The sequence below is a fragment of the Hyperolius riggenbachi genome, chromosome 3 (assembly GCF_040937935.1).
Source record: "Hyperolius riggenbachi isolate aHypRig1 chromosome 3, aHypRig1.pri, whole genome shotgun sequence".
NCBI classification, from domain to species: domain Eukaryota; kingdom Metazoa; phylum Chordata; class Amphibia; order Anura; family Hyperoliidae; genus Hyperolius; species Hyperolius riggenbachi.
In genome coordinates this window covers 241,811,089-241,827,020 of record NC_090648.1, presented here as the reverse complement: position 1 = coordinate 241,827,020, position 15,932 = coordinate 241,811,089, and the positions used below count along the sequence as shown (strand labels likewise).

General features: G+C 41.9%; 1 protein-coding gene across 1 annotated transcript in view; it reads left to right on the top strand.

Annotated features, from left to right (window-relative positions):
- Positions 1-15,932, top strand: part of ITIH5 (inter-alpha-trypsin inhibitor heavy chain 5) — an 87,033-nt gene that overhangs the window by 45,169 nt on the left and 25,932 nt on the right. Inside the window, exon 8 of the mRNA XM_068276054.1 lies at positions 13,702-13,873. Coding sequence (XP_068132155.1) covers positions 13,702-13,873 — 172 coding nt within the window. The remainder of the gene's footprint in view (positions 1-13,701; positions 13,874-15,932) is intronic.

Sequence of the window (15,932 nt, the reverse complement as noted above, 5' to 3'; positions counted from 1 at the left end):
CAGTCCACACGGACCAGGAACGAGGTGGGGCACGAGCAGAGTAACAGATAGAATCTGAGACTATGGTAGCCCATGAGGCATTGCAGGAAGCAGTTCTTTATACTGAGGTCATCCAATGGGAGCAGACCTGCAGATTCCCACACAAGTGAATGGTAATTAATCACAGGCTGATAGCAGGAAAAGGCAGACAATGATATGCAGCCTGCAGGAAAGGGACCGCCCCTCCACTGCAGCAGACAATGTTTGTTTACACAAAAGCATATTAAACTGTCATTAACTTCAGAGTGACTGCAGATGGAATCAGCAACTAGTTTAAGTGCAAACCAAACTATGCAAGCAAATGCATGTAATGACATTAGAACTGCTTGGTTTGCAATACCACTGCAGCCAGCAGTAAACGCTGCAGACATGATCATAACATTAGCCCCCCCCCTTAAAAGCGGATACCAGACGCTTTTCAAAACTGAAATTCCCAACAAAACAATCTGACTGATAATTCATGATGACCGGGACAGCCCGGCAAGACCAAATTCCAGAATCAGTCCCCACAAGACTGGACCCATCAGAACCAGAACCTACAGAACCATGCCCGTCAGCACTACAAGCCTCAGTGTGATACCCATCAGAACCACGACTTCCAGAAAAAAAACCCCAGAAACTCTCTGAGCGATACCCACCGCCTTCCCGGGACTGTCCAAAAACGCCAAAGCCTTTGCAATGCCCACCGGAACTGTCCCTACCAACACAAAACCCACCGTTGAACCAGTCCAAGGTACCAGGACAAGTTTCCTCAGAGATCTCCCAGAACACTTGGAAGCTCCAAAGAGATCCCCACAGGTCAGAACGCCCCTTAGGCTCACATGGAGAACCATCAAGAACCCCTATGGAACCCAGGGCAACTCTAGAGTCAGGGTCACAAGGACAAACATCAAGATCAGGGCTTTTAGGGACCAGAACCATCTCCTGGCATGCAGGCCAACCGGCAACATCAGAACATGTCTCCACTAGGGAAGCGTGTGAGCACGCCAACACAGACACACTTGGGCACTCTGGCATACGAAGCACATCTGGGCACACCGGCACAAGAGAGACTTCTGGGCATGTCAAGGAACTGCGAACCTCAAAGTCAGTCAAGGTAGGACCGAAACCAGGACTGGGCAAAAAAAAAATCATCATGACTAGACTTCACGGTTACTGGATTCTCACTAAAACATGCAGGATCAGACTTAGATGTCTCTGATTCCAGCAAGGTTATTAACAAATCATGTTCAGGGGCATTTACAAGACAGGACAAATCTTCTGATGTATGCACCGAACTAGACAGGGTTCCCATAACTTCTTCTGGACTAGACAGAGACTCATCAAATACACTGGATTGGAGCTCATGAAGGGCTGCAAAACAAGTCAGTAGTGCAGCAATCCCCACTGAACTAGGCAAAACTGAGTAACTCACTGGACAGAAAGGGGACTCCGGAACTTCTGCCCCACCGGCCAGAGAACCAGAATTTTCCAGGATACAGGGCTGGGTTTCAGAAACACTCATTAACCCGGACTGAAATTCTGAGATTTCTATTATTTTTTCCAGCGAGTCAGAATTATCCATGTTACAGGGCAAGACTTTTGAAACATTCAGAGGACAGGGCTGGAGTTCCTCGGCTGTTACAACACTGAAGAGGGACTCAACAACATGGGTTAAATCAGACTGTGTACAGGGCAAGGTATCTAACACACTTGCTGACGAGGACAATATTTCAATGGCTTCTGCTTCGCTGGGCAGAAATTCATCAAGTTTTATTAGAGCAGACTGTAATTCCAAAACAGCTGCTAGACAAGTGAATATTACTGCAACACCAACTGAGGTAAGCAGTGCCTCAGACTCTTCTGCTAGAGGGTTTAAAGTATCCAAAGTACTGGGTGAAGCATAAGACTCTGTGACCACAGCTTCACTGGACAGGATCACTGAACAGTCCATATTGCAGGGCAAAACCATGGAAGCACCTGCTGGACAGCATAATGATTCTGTGACCTGAGTTTCATTGGAGAAATCTACTGCACAATTCATGGTACAGGGCAAATTCACTGGAACATTTTCTGAACAAGGTAATAATTCTACGATTTCAGGTTCACATAGCAGATGCTCTGAGCTATTCACGAAACTAGAGCGAGGTGTAGAGACAGGAAGATCAAGACACAAAATTTGTGCATCTGAAGCACTATTCAATTGTAAAATTGGAAAATTCAGATGCTGGGGTTCTGAGATTTCTAGACAGGATTGCTGGGACTCAGAAACTAATGTAGTGCATCTATTGGCATCTGCTGGATCAGACAGGAGTTGAACTTTATTAACACAGGTAAATTCTATAGAAGTGTTTGCAGAAGCAGGCAAAGATTTTCTAATGTCTGTTTCACTGAACAAAGACTCATGAGTACTGGCTAGGCTGGACTCAGAAGTCGGCAGGACCTCTGGATTCTCTGCTGAGAAATTTGTGCAGGGCAAAGTTAAGAAAGTATCAGTGGCTTCTGTTTTACTGGGAAGTAACACTGAGTTATCCATGGTACAGGGTGGAGTTACAGGAACATTCACAAGACATGGCAGGGACTCAGTAACTGGAGAAGTGGGACAGTCTCCAATTGACAGTGTGTCTTCCCTGGTATCAACTGATTGAATCGCATAAAAATCGTCCAAAATCATCTTCCACACATCGATCAATGGAGCCACAAAGTCATACCCACACACACCAGTCTTTATTAGGTTATAGGCAGACTTAATGCATGCATTCAATACTAATTCACTTTTTGCACTGTAAAACTGACAAAAAGAACTTGCATCTTTCTTCCATTCATAGACCAGGGCTTCCATCTCTCCTTTCTCAAACGGAGGATCCCATGCATATTTAACAGCTGAGCATTCCGGCTGATCATAGTTTGCAAATGTGTTAGTGGCAGAAACATACATTGGGTTATTTAGCAGGTGATTGGCCGATTTCTTATTCCTAAGGATCTCCAATACCTGTAGCAAGTGTTGAACTGTAGTGTATGCAAATTTCCCTTGCTGCACGAATAAATTGATCTGTTCAATACTCTGTAATATATCTTCATAATCATATTCAGATAATTCATTTAAACAAGAACTTTTATTTTCCCTGGCTAGCAATGAAAGTTCATTAGTAGTTTCATAGGTCCATTTGACTCCCCTGAATGGTGACTGAATTTCATTATCTGCTACTGGCGTAGTCTCATTACAGATCTGATGCGCAGTCGCCAAGGGCAACGACTCCGCTGATTGTAACGCTTTTCTTTTGGAGCGTTTACGTTTGGCTTTAGACCCTGCTGCCTTAGCAGAAGAAAAGTTATCAGAACAATTATCTGCTTGCTGATTATTTTTGTAGGCAGTAGAAGGAGCAGCTGATTGACAAGCTGCCAGGAGCTTATCAAAAGGGCTAGGCAAATCGGTTTTGCGCAGCCAGTTATGGATCACAAACGCTAGAAATTCCAGTGGTCTCTCTTTTAAATTGGTATGATCCAAGACATCGTAGGCCCACTGAAACAATCTTCCCTTAAATAAAACATAAACTAGCTGGGGGGCCCACGTTGAAACAGGAGTAGCCTGGAGCTCGGGATTGGCCAGGAACCTGGTACATTCAGAAAAAAACTCATTTTCTGTTTCAGAATTGAGTCTCTCAAATTTCTTAAAGGAACAGGAACCATAACAAACAGTGTCATTTTTGCTGGGAACCCCCCCCCCCACAATGGGGATTGGTAATGGGGCTACCATAATGTTAAGCTTGGAGGTGTATTCTCCACAGTCAGCATGCAACACATAAGCTGACGTGAAGGAGGTACACACACTAGCACAAGGAATCAGGATATCCCCAGTTTAGTGGAGGAGAGGACTGACTCCAATAGGAGATTGTGGTGCACAGAGCCGGTGCAGATCCGAACAGCCACAAACAACACTTTCGTAATAACGTCTCAGCGCAAAGTAGCGCTGAGCGCATAAACCAGGACTGAGGAGATCAGGACAGGTACACAGAATGAACGCTTGCTTAACTAGCCACTACTTAGTGACAGCAAGCGTCCACAATAAAACAGACTGGAATGAGGCAGCCAATGCGTTTGCAGCAATGGCGTGCCTCACAAAGACAGGACAGGATAGTCAGGAAATAGCAGGATCAAGATAGATGAACGTAACACAGATAAATATACAATAAGTATGATTTCCTAGCGTATTACAATTACAGCTATCAATGAAACTATTTGTAACGTCTGACTAACATATGTATATATCGGCAATGAACCGATATATGACATAAGCAGGAACTCTGACTAAGACTGGAGTAATACAGGGAACAGGACTCAGAAGGATTCGCTATCTCTTCGCAGAGATGAACGCAATCCACAAACAGGACCAGGAACAGGATAACTAGCTCAGCGTGCTGGAACGCTGACTAACGGAACACAGGATATAAACAGTTCGTGTACGTATATATCAGCGACACTGATGTATCAATGTAACACGAATACAAGGAAAATAACAAAATGCGCAAGTATGCGTATATATTGGCGATGAACCAATATATGACACAAGACAAGCAAGTAACAACTTCTAGAACAAGAGCAGAACTAGGAGGACTCGCTGACCCCTTCGCAGGAGTCAGCGCAGTCCACACGGACCAGGAACGAGGTGGGGCACGAGCAGAGTAACAGATAGAATCTGAGACTATGGTAGCCCATGAGGCATTGCAGGAAGCAGTTCTTTATACTGAGGTCATCCAATGGGAGCAGACCTGCAGATTCCCACACAAGTGAATGGTAATTAATCACAGGCTGATAGCAGGAAAAGGCAGACAATGATATGCAGCCTGCAGGAAAGGGACCGCCCCTCCACTGCAGCAGACAATGTTTGTTTACACAAAAGCATATTAAACTGTCATTAACTTCAGAGCGACTGCAGATGGAATCAGCAACTAGTTTAAGTGCAAACCAAACTATGCAAGCAAATGCATGTAATGACATTAGAACTGCTTGGTTTGCAATACCACTGCAGCCAGCAGTAAACGCTGCAGACATGATCATAACACATTGTATGTGGATTGGAGGGCATTATTGGAAACATGCAAATTTGTGGAGTACCGTTATGCTGGACATGGGGATGGTCAATGAGATATGAATAAGCTGTTGATTATGTAGTTTTAAAATGGACCAATTGAATTCCACCTTAGCAAGATTTGATTGGTCTATTTTCCAGCTGCATAAATCTGCATGTTAAGACACAGAAGACTATGCTTTTCGCAGGTCAAGTCCGCTTCATCAGGTCAAATGGCAGTGTTGTGGGCACTAGAGTGTCTTTTGATTGCAAACTCTTGGTGTGTCGTTTCCATTATTTCCTATTGAGCAGCAGTATAGCAGAAGTGTTTTACCTGTGGGGACAAGGCAATGGCTGAACTGGGAAGGGTCCCAGTGGTAGTAGTGACAGTTCAGAAATATTTCTGCATTTTTTTTAAATTGTCTGCTTTTGAGGTGGCAAAAATTTCAAATTCTTGTGTAGATTATATCGAACTATACTAACTACTATCGAACTACTCGAGGATTACTGTAAGGTTAGTATTATTGGCGTATCTATCTACTACAAAAGAAATTCCAGTCCAGAGTAGATGGATCACCTGTATTTCCCAGTGTCCTTTAACCTTATAAATACCTTGTAACATTATAAATAAATCCTTATGTATAACTTACTAGCGTATTCAAGAGCTAATGATCATCTGTAATTAGTGATGAGCGATTTTGGCTATTTTTTGTCACCATAGTTTTTTGTGAAGAGGTCACATTTTCACACAAATTAAGAATATTGATGAAAATGAATGGGCACATGGAAACTCATTTCACCAAATGCATTGAGGTCAATGGGCATGAGAAAATACATGTTGGCACAGATATGTATATGTATAAAAATGTATGGGCATGAAAATAGAAAACAATTTCCAAATGCTTAGCTGGGTGAATTTGTCATGTAAATTAGCTTTATTGGTATCCTCCTCGCAGTTTATTTTAAGGTAGTGTTCACACTTGTCAAAACTGCATGCCTTTTCCTGCATGTGAAGCATTTGTACTTTTGAAGGGCCCTAAAGTGAGAGGGATATGAAGGCTGACATATTTACGGTATTTTTCTTTTAAACATTAACAGTTGCCTGGTATCCTGCCAGGATCTATCATGCATCAGTAGTGTTTGAATCACACACCTGAAAGAAGCATGCAGCTAATACAGTCAAACTTCAGTCAGAAACATCTGATCTGCTGCATGCTTATTCACGGTCTATGGTGAAAAGTATTAGAGGCAGATGATCAGCAGGACAGCCAAGCAATTTGCATGGTTTCAAAGGAAATAAATATGGCAGCCTCCATATCCTTCTTTCTACAGGTTCCCTTTAAGTCAATGGGCTTGTTCACACTTAAATGCAAATTTCCATTCCCTGAAGAAAGGTACAGCTTCTGTTATAGTCCCACAACATGTTTTTTGCACAACCTCTGGCCTCTCTCTCTGCCATTGACCATAGTAACCCAGTGCAACAGATTGGGTTGGATGGTGATGAGGGGAGGGGGACGGGGGGATTTTGGTACTGTCCATTTTAAAAACTAAAAAAAATAAAAAAAAATGAGTATAGTAGAAAAAACCTCATGCACGGAAAAAACCTCACAGCAGCACAGCATAATTTAGGTGTGTGTGTGTGTGTGTGTGTGTGTGTGGTGTGTGGTGTGTGGTGTGTGGTGTGTGGTGTGTGGTGTGTGGTGTGTGTGGTGTGTGTGTGTGTGTGTGTGGTAATGTACACAAATCTGCAAAGTGTCTGAAGTATTTGTGAAAAACATCCACATTTTCAAAACATTTATTATCATTAGACAGTCAATCTGCCTTATTCTTTTAATTCCATATTTGTATGAACCCTCAAATGTTGTTCTATTTTAGATCCAAGTAGACGTTTTTGTGTTTCCTCCAGAGCGGGGTAACCGTAAGGAGTACAGCTTCTGACCCTTAGAAAACATTCCTTAGTTGTTCCGAGTAGCTGGCAGAGGACTTGAGCTCAGTAATCATACAAATGGCTCCTTTCCAATGGGAACTGCTCTGAGCCGCACCAAAGAAACTCCATGGTTTCTGCTGAGCAAACAGTAATGCTGATTTCAGCATCAGCAATTCCCCAAACAACCGGAGTCACGTACTTCATTCAAAGGCGTTTCAGTGTGAGGAACTCAGAATTTGCAACAAGCAGACAAACAAGGAGCTGGATTATTACACCTGACATTTTTCACTTTAGGTTCAATCCTGGCTAACCTCATAACCCATTGCTGTTTGAAAGGTTTGCTAACAATAGCCTGTAACGCTTTATTATGACTGTTATTGTTGTTGTTAATAAGTTTGACTAAGCCAAGAATACACATTCATAGTCTGGTGACTGTGAATAAGCATGAAACAACAGTCTATTAGCCCAGCCAGCCTTTTCTGGCCAGGATGAGCTGCTATGTCAGATCTGGTTTTCCTATGGGTTGTATGCCCTGATGGAACCTTAGTTTATTTGTCAGAGGTTTTATTGTATGTTTGGCTGTACACATGTTTGGTGCAACAATCAGTGTCCCAAAGAGGAGTAAATGAATAGGGTTGTTATATTTATGAACTGCTTTTCCACCTCTTGGTGTGCAGCAGACAGTGCATTATGTAAACCAGCTGCCAGTCCCTGTTCTTGTCTGTTGGATGTAATAGAGGGAAACTTTAGCAGAGCCCATTCTATCCTACTATTCTGCAGGACATGCATAAAAGAAATCGAATCCTCTGTGATTGAAGTTCCAGACCTTTGGCTTGCCTTCTCTACTATGTCTTCTGTTTTTACCATTAGCATCTTATGCAACGCCTCCTCAAGAATGTCCTTCTCACACCAGAACATGATTGTGCAGACCGCAAATGCTGATGAGTCTGTGAACCCAACTTCTGGCCAGCTGAACTGTGCATGCTGCTAAGATGTCCCAGAGGTGTTAGTAGGAGACCACAGTTAAAAATAGATACAGTGAGTGATAGTGTTCAGTGAACACTGTTGGTTGTGTTAGGATTACTGGCAGTAAGCTAACTATATATACAGAATATTTACATACATTACAAATCTATACAATGGGCTATGGTACCAAGGGCGCAGGCAAGAAGCAAGTCGGGATTGAGTAACAGGTTCGGCAAAAGGTAAGCAGATACCAGTGGCGTAGCAATAGGGGGTGGAGAGGTTGCGACTGCACCAGGGCCCCTGCATCAGAAGGACCCACTAGGGCCATCCTTTATCCATCTTTTTAGTTTTTTTGATGCTATGCTAGTAATAAACACCTCTATATGTGCGTAGCATAGTGGTAATCCACCAAACTGTTTCCTTGCTCTAAATACACCTCTCTGGCACCACAGCTGCCCTTGGTAGGTTTTGGGGCTCCATATCAATAGAGTGCTTGGGGGCCCATGTAAAACTTACACCGGGGCCCCAAGCTCCTTAGATATGCCACTGGCAGTCAGATAAAGACACAGTACAAAGTGGACATGCAAGTTGCAGAGTCAAGACAAGATAACTGGTTCAGCAATAGATTAGCAGGTACAGGTTCGGGATCAAGAAACAGATCACAGGATGTCTTCAGGTCTGGAAGCAAACAAAGTTGTAGTATCTAGCAGGAGAAAGGGCAGTCCTTAAATACCATATATACTCAAGTATAAGCCATGTTTTTGTGTGGGTGGGGGTCTCGGCTTATACTAGAGTCATACTCCTACCCTGGCATGTGTCCCCCTGCCAGAGCGGTTGTTGCAATTACTGAGCTCCTGTCCCCCCCCCCCCCCCCCAGTGTTTGCCGCCAAGTATCCTCCCGCCAGAACAGTGGTTGCAATTACTTACACCCCCCTAGTATCTGCCACCATGTGTCCCCTGCCAAAGCGGTGGCTGTAATTACTAACCTTCCACATACGTTCCCAACTCACGCCCCCCCACCACCACCCCGAGTGTCCCTGGCATCTGCAGAGTCATGCAATCGCTCACTGGCTCTTGCCGCTATGATTCAACTTCAGTTTTTCTATCAGTCTTATTTCTATGATGCCCACTAGTGGAATGTGAATTACGTGCACCACTGCAGGGCATCATAGGAATAAGACTTACGATAAAGAAACTGAAGTTGAATCCTGGCAGCGGTAGCCGGTAAGTGATTGCACGAGTCTGCAGATGCCCGGGGACAAGATATGTACCATGCATGGCAATTTAACTTCAATTTAGTGAATATGCTCCCCAAAAAATTGTCTGGGAAAGCGGATGTGGGCCGCCGGCCATATTCGGCCCGAATGCCACCAGTTGGACAGCACTGACCTAGGTAATGCAGGTTGCATTATTGGCACAACATTCACTATGTAACTGCCAGAAGTACTGGTAAAATTTACTGGTATTTGCTGAATATGACCTATTGTTGTTACAAAATAAAATGACGGATATTTGATAATCTTGTAATAACCCAAATCTGGAGAACACTACTGTAGAAAATAGACCATGCTTCTACATATATAAATGTATCACTGCCAATATACCATTCATGACAGTATAAGTGCTAGGGAAAAAGAAGGGGGAAAAAGACTTATGCAGTATAACTGCAATCTATCTGACACAGCCACATGCTGAGGGGAAACAGTAAATTCGGGCGCCTGAGGCTAGTGGACAAATCGGGCGCCGCCATTCACTCCTATAATAAATATCGTTTAATGGGCGCCCGATAGGAAAAAAGGGCGCCGGAGAAAAATAACGTTTTAAAAGCGGCGCCCGGACACTTAATGTTTTATTACTGTTTCTCATGATTACACATTATTTAATGATTTATACATTTTTAAATTCTATTTTTAAACGAAAAACAGTACAATATTTTTTTTCAAACATTACTTTTAAACGAAAAACAGTACATTTTTTTTTTTAACATTATTTTTAAACGAAAAAACCAACAGGGGGGTCTTAGGTTTAGGCACCAACAGGGGGGTCTTAGGTTTAGGCACCAACAGGGGGGTCTTAGGTTTAGGCACCAAAAGGGGGGTCTTAGGTTTAGGCACCAAAAGGGGGGTCTTAGGTTTAGGCACCAACAGGGGGTCTTAGGTTTAGGCACCAACAGGGGGGTCTTAGGTTTAGGCACCAACAGGGGGGTCTTAGGTTTAGGCACTAACAGGGGGGTCTTAGGTTTAGGCACCAACAGGGGGGTCTTAGGTTTAGGCACTAACAGGGGGGTCTAGGGGTTAGGGGTAGGTACAGGGAGGGTTACTTAGGCACCAACAGGGGGGGTCTTAGGTTTAGGCATCAACAGGGGGGTCTAGGGGTTAGGGGTAGGTACAGGGAGGGTTACTTAGTAATTTTTTTTTTTTAACGTTATTATACGTTTCACTATTTAAACGAAAGATTAACGTTTTTACAATTGCCGATTTAATGCACATTATTTAATGATTTATAACTTTAAAAAACATTTTAAACGAAAAACAGTACAATATTTTTTTAAACGTTATCCATGCTTATCGTTAAAAACCCGGCGCCCTTTTTTCCCAGCGCCCCTTTTTAACGTACGCATGCTGAGGAACTGGGTCTATGACAACAAAACGACAACAAAACATTTGTAAAGTGCTTTTCTTCTGTAGGACTCAAAGCACACAGTGACTCACATATACCTTTTAAATCCTTTGAAAAATATTCAGCTCATGTCTTGCTTACAATGACTGAAATTATTGTATTGATAGCATGATGATGAAATCGCTCATTGATGCATTACATTCTCCTTCCATAATGCCATTTATTATTCAATTAGCATTACTTTGGTGGACTTGAATCAAGTGACTTTTTTTCTCTTGGTAAAGAAGATCTGAAGTTGGCTGAACTTCATGGCTAGTACTGCAGAACTTCAGATGCTGTCGTACAAGTGGCCCTTTGTGTTCACAATCAACTCTGGAAAAAGAATATGCTAATTCTTTATCTCTTCCAAGTTAATCACAGTCCAAAAGGATTTCAGAAAAGTTTATAATTACGGAAATTCACATAGTTCAGATACCAGTTTATCTGACTGTTTTTATCTGACGGATACCAAAGTAGTTTGCAAGGCAAACCGACCTAGCGAGTACGGCGTAGAGCAGCTGGAACACCTAGTGTTCAGTGAATGTTAATCTCTACCCTGTTATACATCCCACTGCACAATACTCTACTAACAAGCACATTTGCCATCATTGTTCACTGGTACATACACACCATCAAATAAAACATTTTCCCTTCTTACCAGTAAATCTTGAGTTGATTAAAAGAATCACCAGTACATTTTCCATAACCAGACCAGGTGAATACGGTATTTCATATTTCTCAATTTGCTGCAAGTTTGACACAATTGCGGCAATTTTATTATGGCTGTATGAGTAATCTGATATTTGATTCCTGAAGCAGTGAAGCTGCCAGGGGCGTAGCAATAGGGGTTGCAGAGATAGCGACCGCATCGGGGCCCTTGGGCCAGAGGGGCCCCGAAGGGCCCTCCCTCAACTACAGTATTAGCTCTCTATTGGTCCTGTGCTCATAATAATCACTTCTATAGATACTTTGAATTGTGGTAATCATTAAAAACTTTTCCCCATTCCCTTCTTGTACCTCTGACACTGTAGTTGCCATTAGCAGGTTTTGGTGTGCCGTATCAATTGCTATGTATAGAGTGCTTGCAGGGCCCCATTGTAAAACTTGCATTTAGGCCCACAGCTCCTTAGCTACGCCACTGGAAACTGCCATTCCCTATCCCTTTAGTTTAGCATTTCCTGTGGTTGATAATCATGTGATTCTTTTCAGCGTTAAAGCAGTGTCCAAACTGTCCCTCAACAGAGTGCTGTATATTGACAGTTGCTTTTAAATCAAAGACCATTCCCTTTTATTTTTTTCCCCTAACAGGTTCTGAAATATTATTTATTTTTATTATATTAACTAGGTAGCATATTAAAAGTTTTTTACCCTTGGAATCTTTCTGTTTTAACATGTTTGGAAATGTGATGAACATGAAGGAGGCAATTCTTAAGAATGAAGTATATGTATTTGAGAAATGCTGATGTAATCGTAGATTATGCTGATGTAATATTAAATGACATATTAATGTAGAAATGCTTTTATGTTGTTTCACAGCTAGCTATTGTCTGGTTCTAATAGTGTAATTGTTCTAGTGGCACAGATGTAATGTTTGTAATCATTTGTGACAACAGCCTTGCATTTATATCAGAAAGGTCATCATGGTAGAGACTGGCTGCCAGCTGGTCAGCATAAGAGGATCATTATAAATATATGTATACTAAGTGTTAATTGAATCCAAATTTTAAAATGCTAGTCATAAAATTTGCTTTGATCACTGATGTTAACTGACTCGGGGTTGATTCACTAAACAGCAAAGTTGCCGCATACAGTGCACAGCAATTTTACCAGTGTTTACGCAAGCAATGTAACGTGTGTTGGACATAGAGTATAACTCATGTTATGTACATAAAATATCCAGTACTAGTATAGTGAGGGCTATGCAAATAATGTAATAGCCATTATAGAAGCAATGCCATCATTGCGTACATAAGGCGAGTTGTGCTATGTGTGCAACGCACGTTACCTTGCTTACGTAAACGGATGCTAAATTTCTGGTCCCTGTGTGCACGGCAACTTTACCACTGTTAAGGGAAGAAAGTCCATAAATCGACTTTTCATGCAAAGTACAATTTTACTGCTTTAGCTTGCACTGAAACATGAATTGCACAGACCTACAGTCTTAATTTTAAATGCAAAAGATTTGCGCGCACTTATTCACACACAATTGGAAATACAATGCTATGCCTTTGAAGTATCGGTACATATATCTGCAGCAAAAGCGTTTTTGCAAGTTTGTGTGAGAATTTTAAAGAGATAGTAGTAGGGGAAAAAAGTAAATCAATAAGTTGACAAATGAGAAGTTGAAAAAAATCGAAGCTAGATCAAGAAATGATTGATAATCGCTGTTTAACTTGTTCATGTTGTTTGATCCATAATCACAATGAGCCTGTGGGTAATCATCTATACCAGAGTTCCCCAACCCTGTCCTCAAGGACCACCAACAGTACATGTTTTGCAGAAATTCACAAACCTGCACAGGTGGGGTAATTAGTGTCTCAGCAGAGCTGATTAACTACCTCTGTGGATGTCCACAAAACATGCACTGTTGGTGGGCCTTGAGGGTTGGGGAACACTGATCTATACTACTAAAAAAAAAAAACAGACAGCGTACTCGCACACACATGCGCTCACACACGGCTTGCTTGGCAGTTTGTAAAAAAAAATTCCCACAATGCAACAAGGTTCATAGACAGGAAACTCTCATGAGCATGACATCACACTGTGGGACGGGTTATCTCACAATATGAGCCATACAGACCACCCGATGATCAATTTGAGAAAAAAAGTAAAGATTTCTCATGATAAAGGGGGAATTGGCTACTGATTAGGATGAAGTTCTAACCTGGTTCAAAGTTTCACTTTAATAAACGTGAAGTGATTTGCGATTATTTTTTCTGCACAGCTGTCAATTAGATAAGGCAATGAGTAAAATGTACTTTTGTTAATATCCTATATATATATGTAGTATAATTGACAAGTGACAAGATGACATCAGTATAAATATTACATATTTCTTTTGCAGACTCAAGAAGCTTTATTTACAATTCTTCGGGACCTGAGGCCTGATGATCATTTCAACATAGTTGGGTTTTCCAGTAAAATTAAAGTTTGGAAGCAAAATGAACTTGTGAAAGTTTCTCCAAATAACATCAGAGATGCAAAAAAATTCATATTTGGCCTCTCCCCTACAGGAGGTAACAACTTCTTTTTAAAAATCGAAATATTTGCTATATGTGTTTGGGCATACAGTGGGTTGCAAAAGTATTCGGCCCCCTTGAAGTTTTCCACATTTTGTCATATTACTGCCACAAACATGCATCAATTTTATTGGAATTCCATGTGGAAGACCAATACAAAGTGGTGTACATGTGAGAAGTGGATCGAAAATCATACATGATTCCAAACATTTTTTACAAATAAATAACTGCAAAGTGGGGTGTGCGTAATTATTCGGCCCCCTGAGTCAATACTTTGTAGAACCACCTTTTGCTGCAATTACAGCGACTAGTCTTTTAGGGTATGTCTCTACCAGCTTTGCACATCTAGAGACTGAAATCCTTGCCCATTCTTCTTTGCAAAACAGCTCCAGCTCAGTCAGATTAGATGGACAGCGTTTGTGAACAGCAGTTTTCAGATCTTGTCACAGATTCTCGATTGGATTTAGATCTGGACTTTGACTGGGCCATTCTAACACATAGATATGTTTTGTTTTAAACCATTCCATTGTTGCACTGGCTTTATGTTTAGGGTCATTGTCCTGCTGGAAGGTGAACCTCCACCCCAGTCAAGTCTTTTGCAGTCTCCAAGAGGTTTTCTTCCAAGTTTGCCCTGTATTTGGCTCCATCCATCTTCCCATCAACTCTGACCAGCTTCCGTGTCCCTGCTGAAGAGATGCACCCCCCGAGCATACTGCTGCCACCACCATATATTTGACAGTGGGGAGGGTGTGTTCAAGTGATGTGCAGTGTTAGTTTTCTGCCACACATAGCGTTTTCATTTTGGCCAAAAAGTTCAATTTTGGTCTCATCTGACCAGAGCACCTTCTTCCACATGGTTGCTGTGTCCCCCACATGGCTTGTGGCAAACTGCAAACGGTACTTCTTATGCTTTCTGTTAACAATGCCTTTCTTCTTGCCACTCTTCCATAAAGGCCAACTTTGTACAGTGCATGACTAATAGTTGTCCTATGGACGGAGTCTCCCACCTGAGCTGTAGATCTCTGCTGCTCGTCCAGAGTCACCATGGGCCTCTTGACTGCATTTCTGATCAGTGCTCTCCTTGTTTGGCATGTGAGTTTAGGTGGATGGCCTTGTCTTGGTAAGTGTACAGTTGTGCCATACTCCTTCCATTTCTGAATGATCGCTTGAACAGTGCTCCGTGGGATGTTCAAGGCTTTGTAGACTAAGCCTGCTTTAAATTTCTCAATAACGTGATCCCTGACCTGTCTTGTGTGTTCTTTGGACTTCACGGTGTTGTTGCTCCCAATATTCTTAGACAACCTCTGAGGCCCTCACAGAGCAGCTGTATTTGTACTGACATTAGATTACACACAGGTGCACTCTAGTCATTAGCACTCATCAGGCAATGTCTATAGGCAACTGACTGCACTCAGATCAAAGGGGGCTGAATAATTATGCACACATCACTTTGCAGTTATTTATTTGTAAAAAATGTTTGGAATCATGTATGATTTTCATTCCACTTCTCATGTGTACACCACTTTGTGTTGGTCTTTCATGTGGAATTCCAATAAAATTGATTCATGTTTGTGGCAGTAATATGACAAAATGTGGAAAACTTTAAGGGGGCCGAATACTTTTCCAACCCACTGTATATGCAGTCGTATAAAGTTACTTAACAGGCTCATAGTGGTTGATTCACTATCTAGTAGTAAAATTGTCATGCGCAGACAGAGCACTGCAAGTTTATTGGTATTTATGCAAGTAGTATAATGCGCGTTGCTTACTCAGTGCAGCACATCTCGTTTTATGTAGGTAAAGAATTTGCCTAACAACCACCTGACAAAAAATGAGGCCCTCCCAATACTTATTTTGACTTTTACAGCTCTTGTTGGTACAGCCACAGATTTGGATATTGCCAAATGCTTCCAAGCATATCAAGTATCTTATAAAGTCTGTTGAGGTTGGCATATATCTTATTGTAGTCCATTTCCTTCCATACAGGGACTGCAGAATTATTAGGCAAGTGGTATTTTTGAGGAATAATTTTGTTATTGAACAACTACCACGTTCT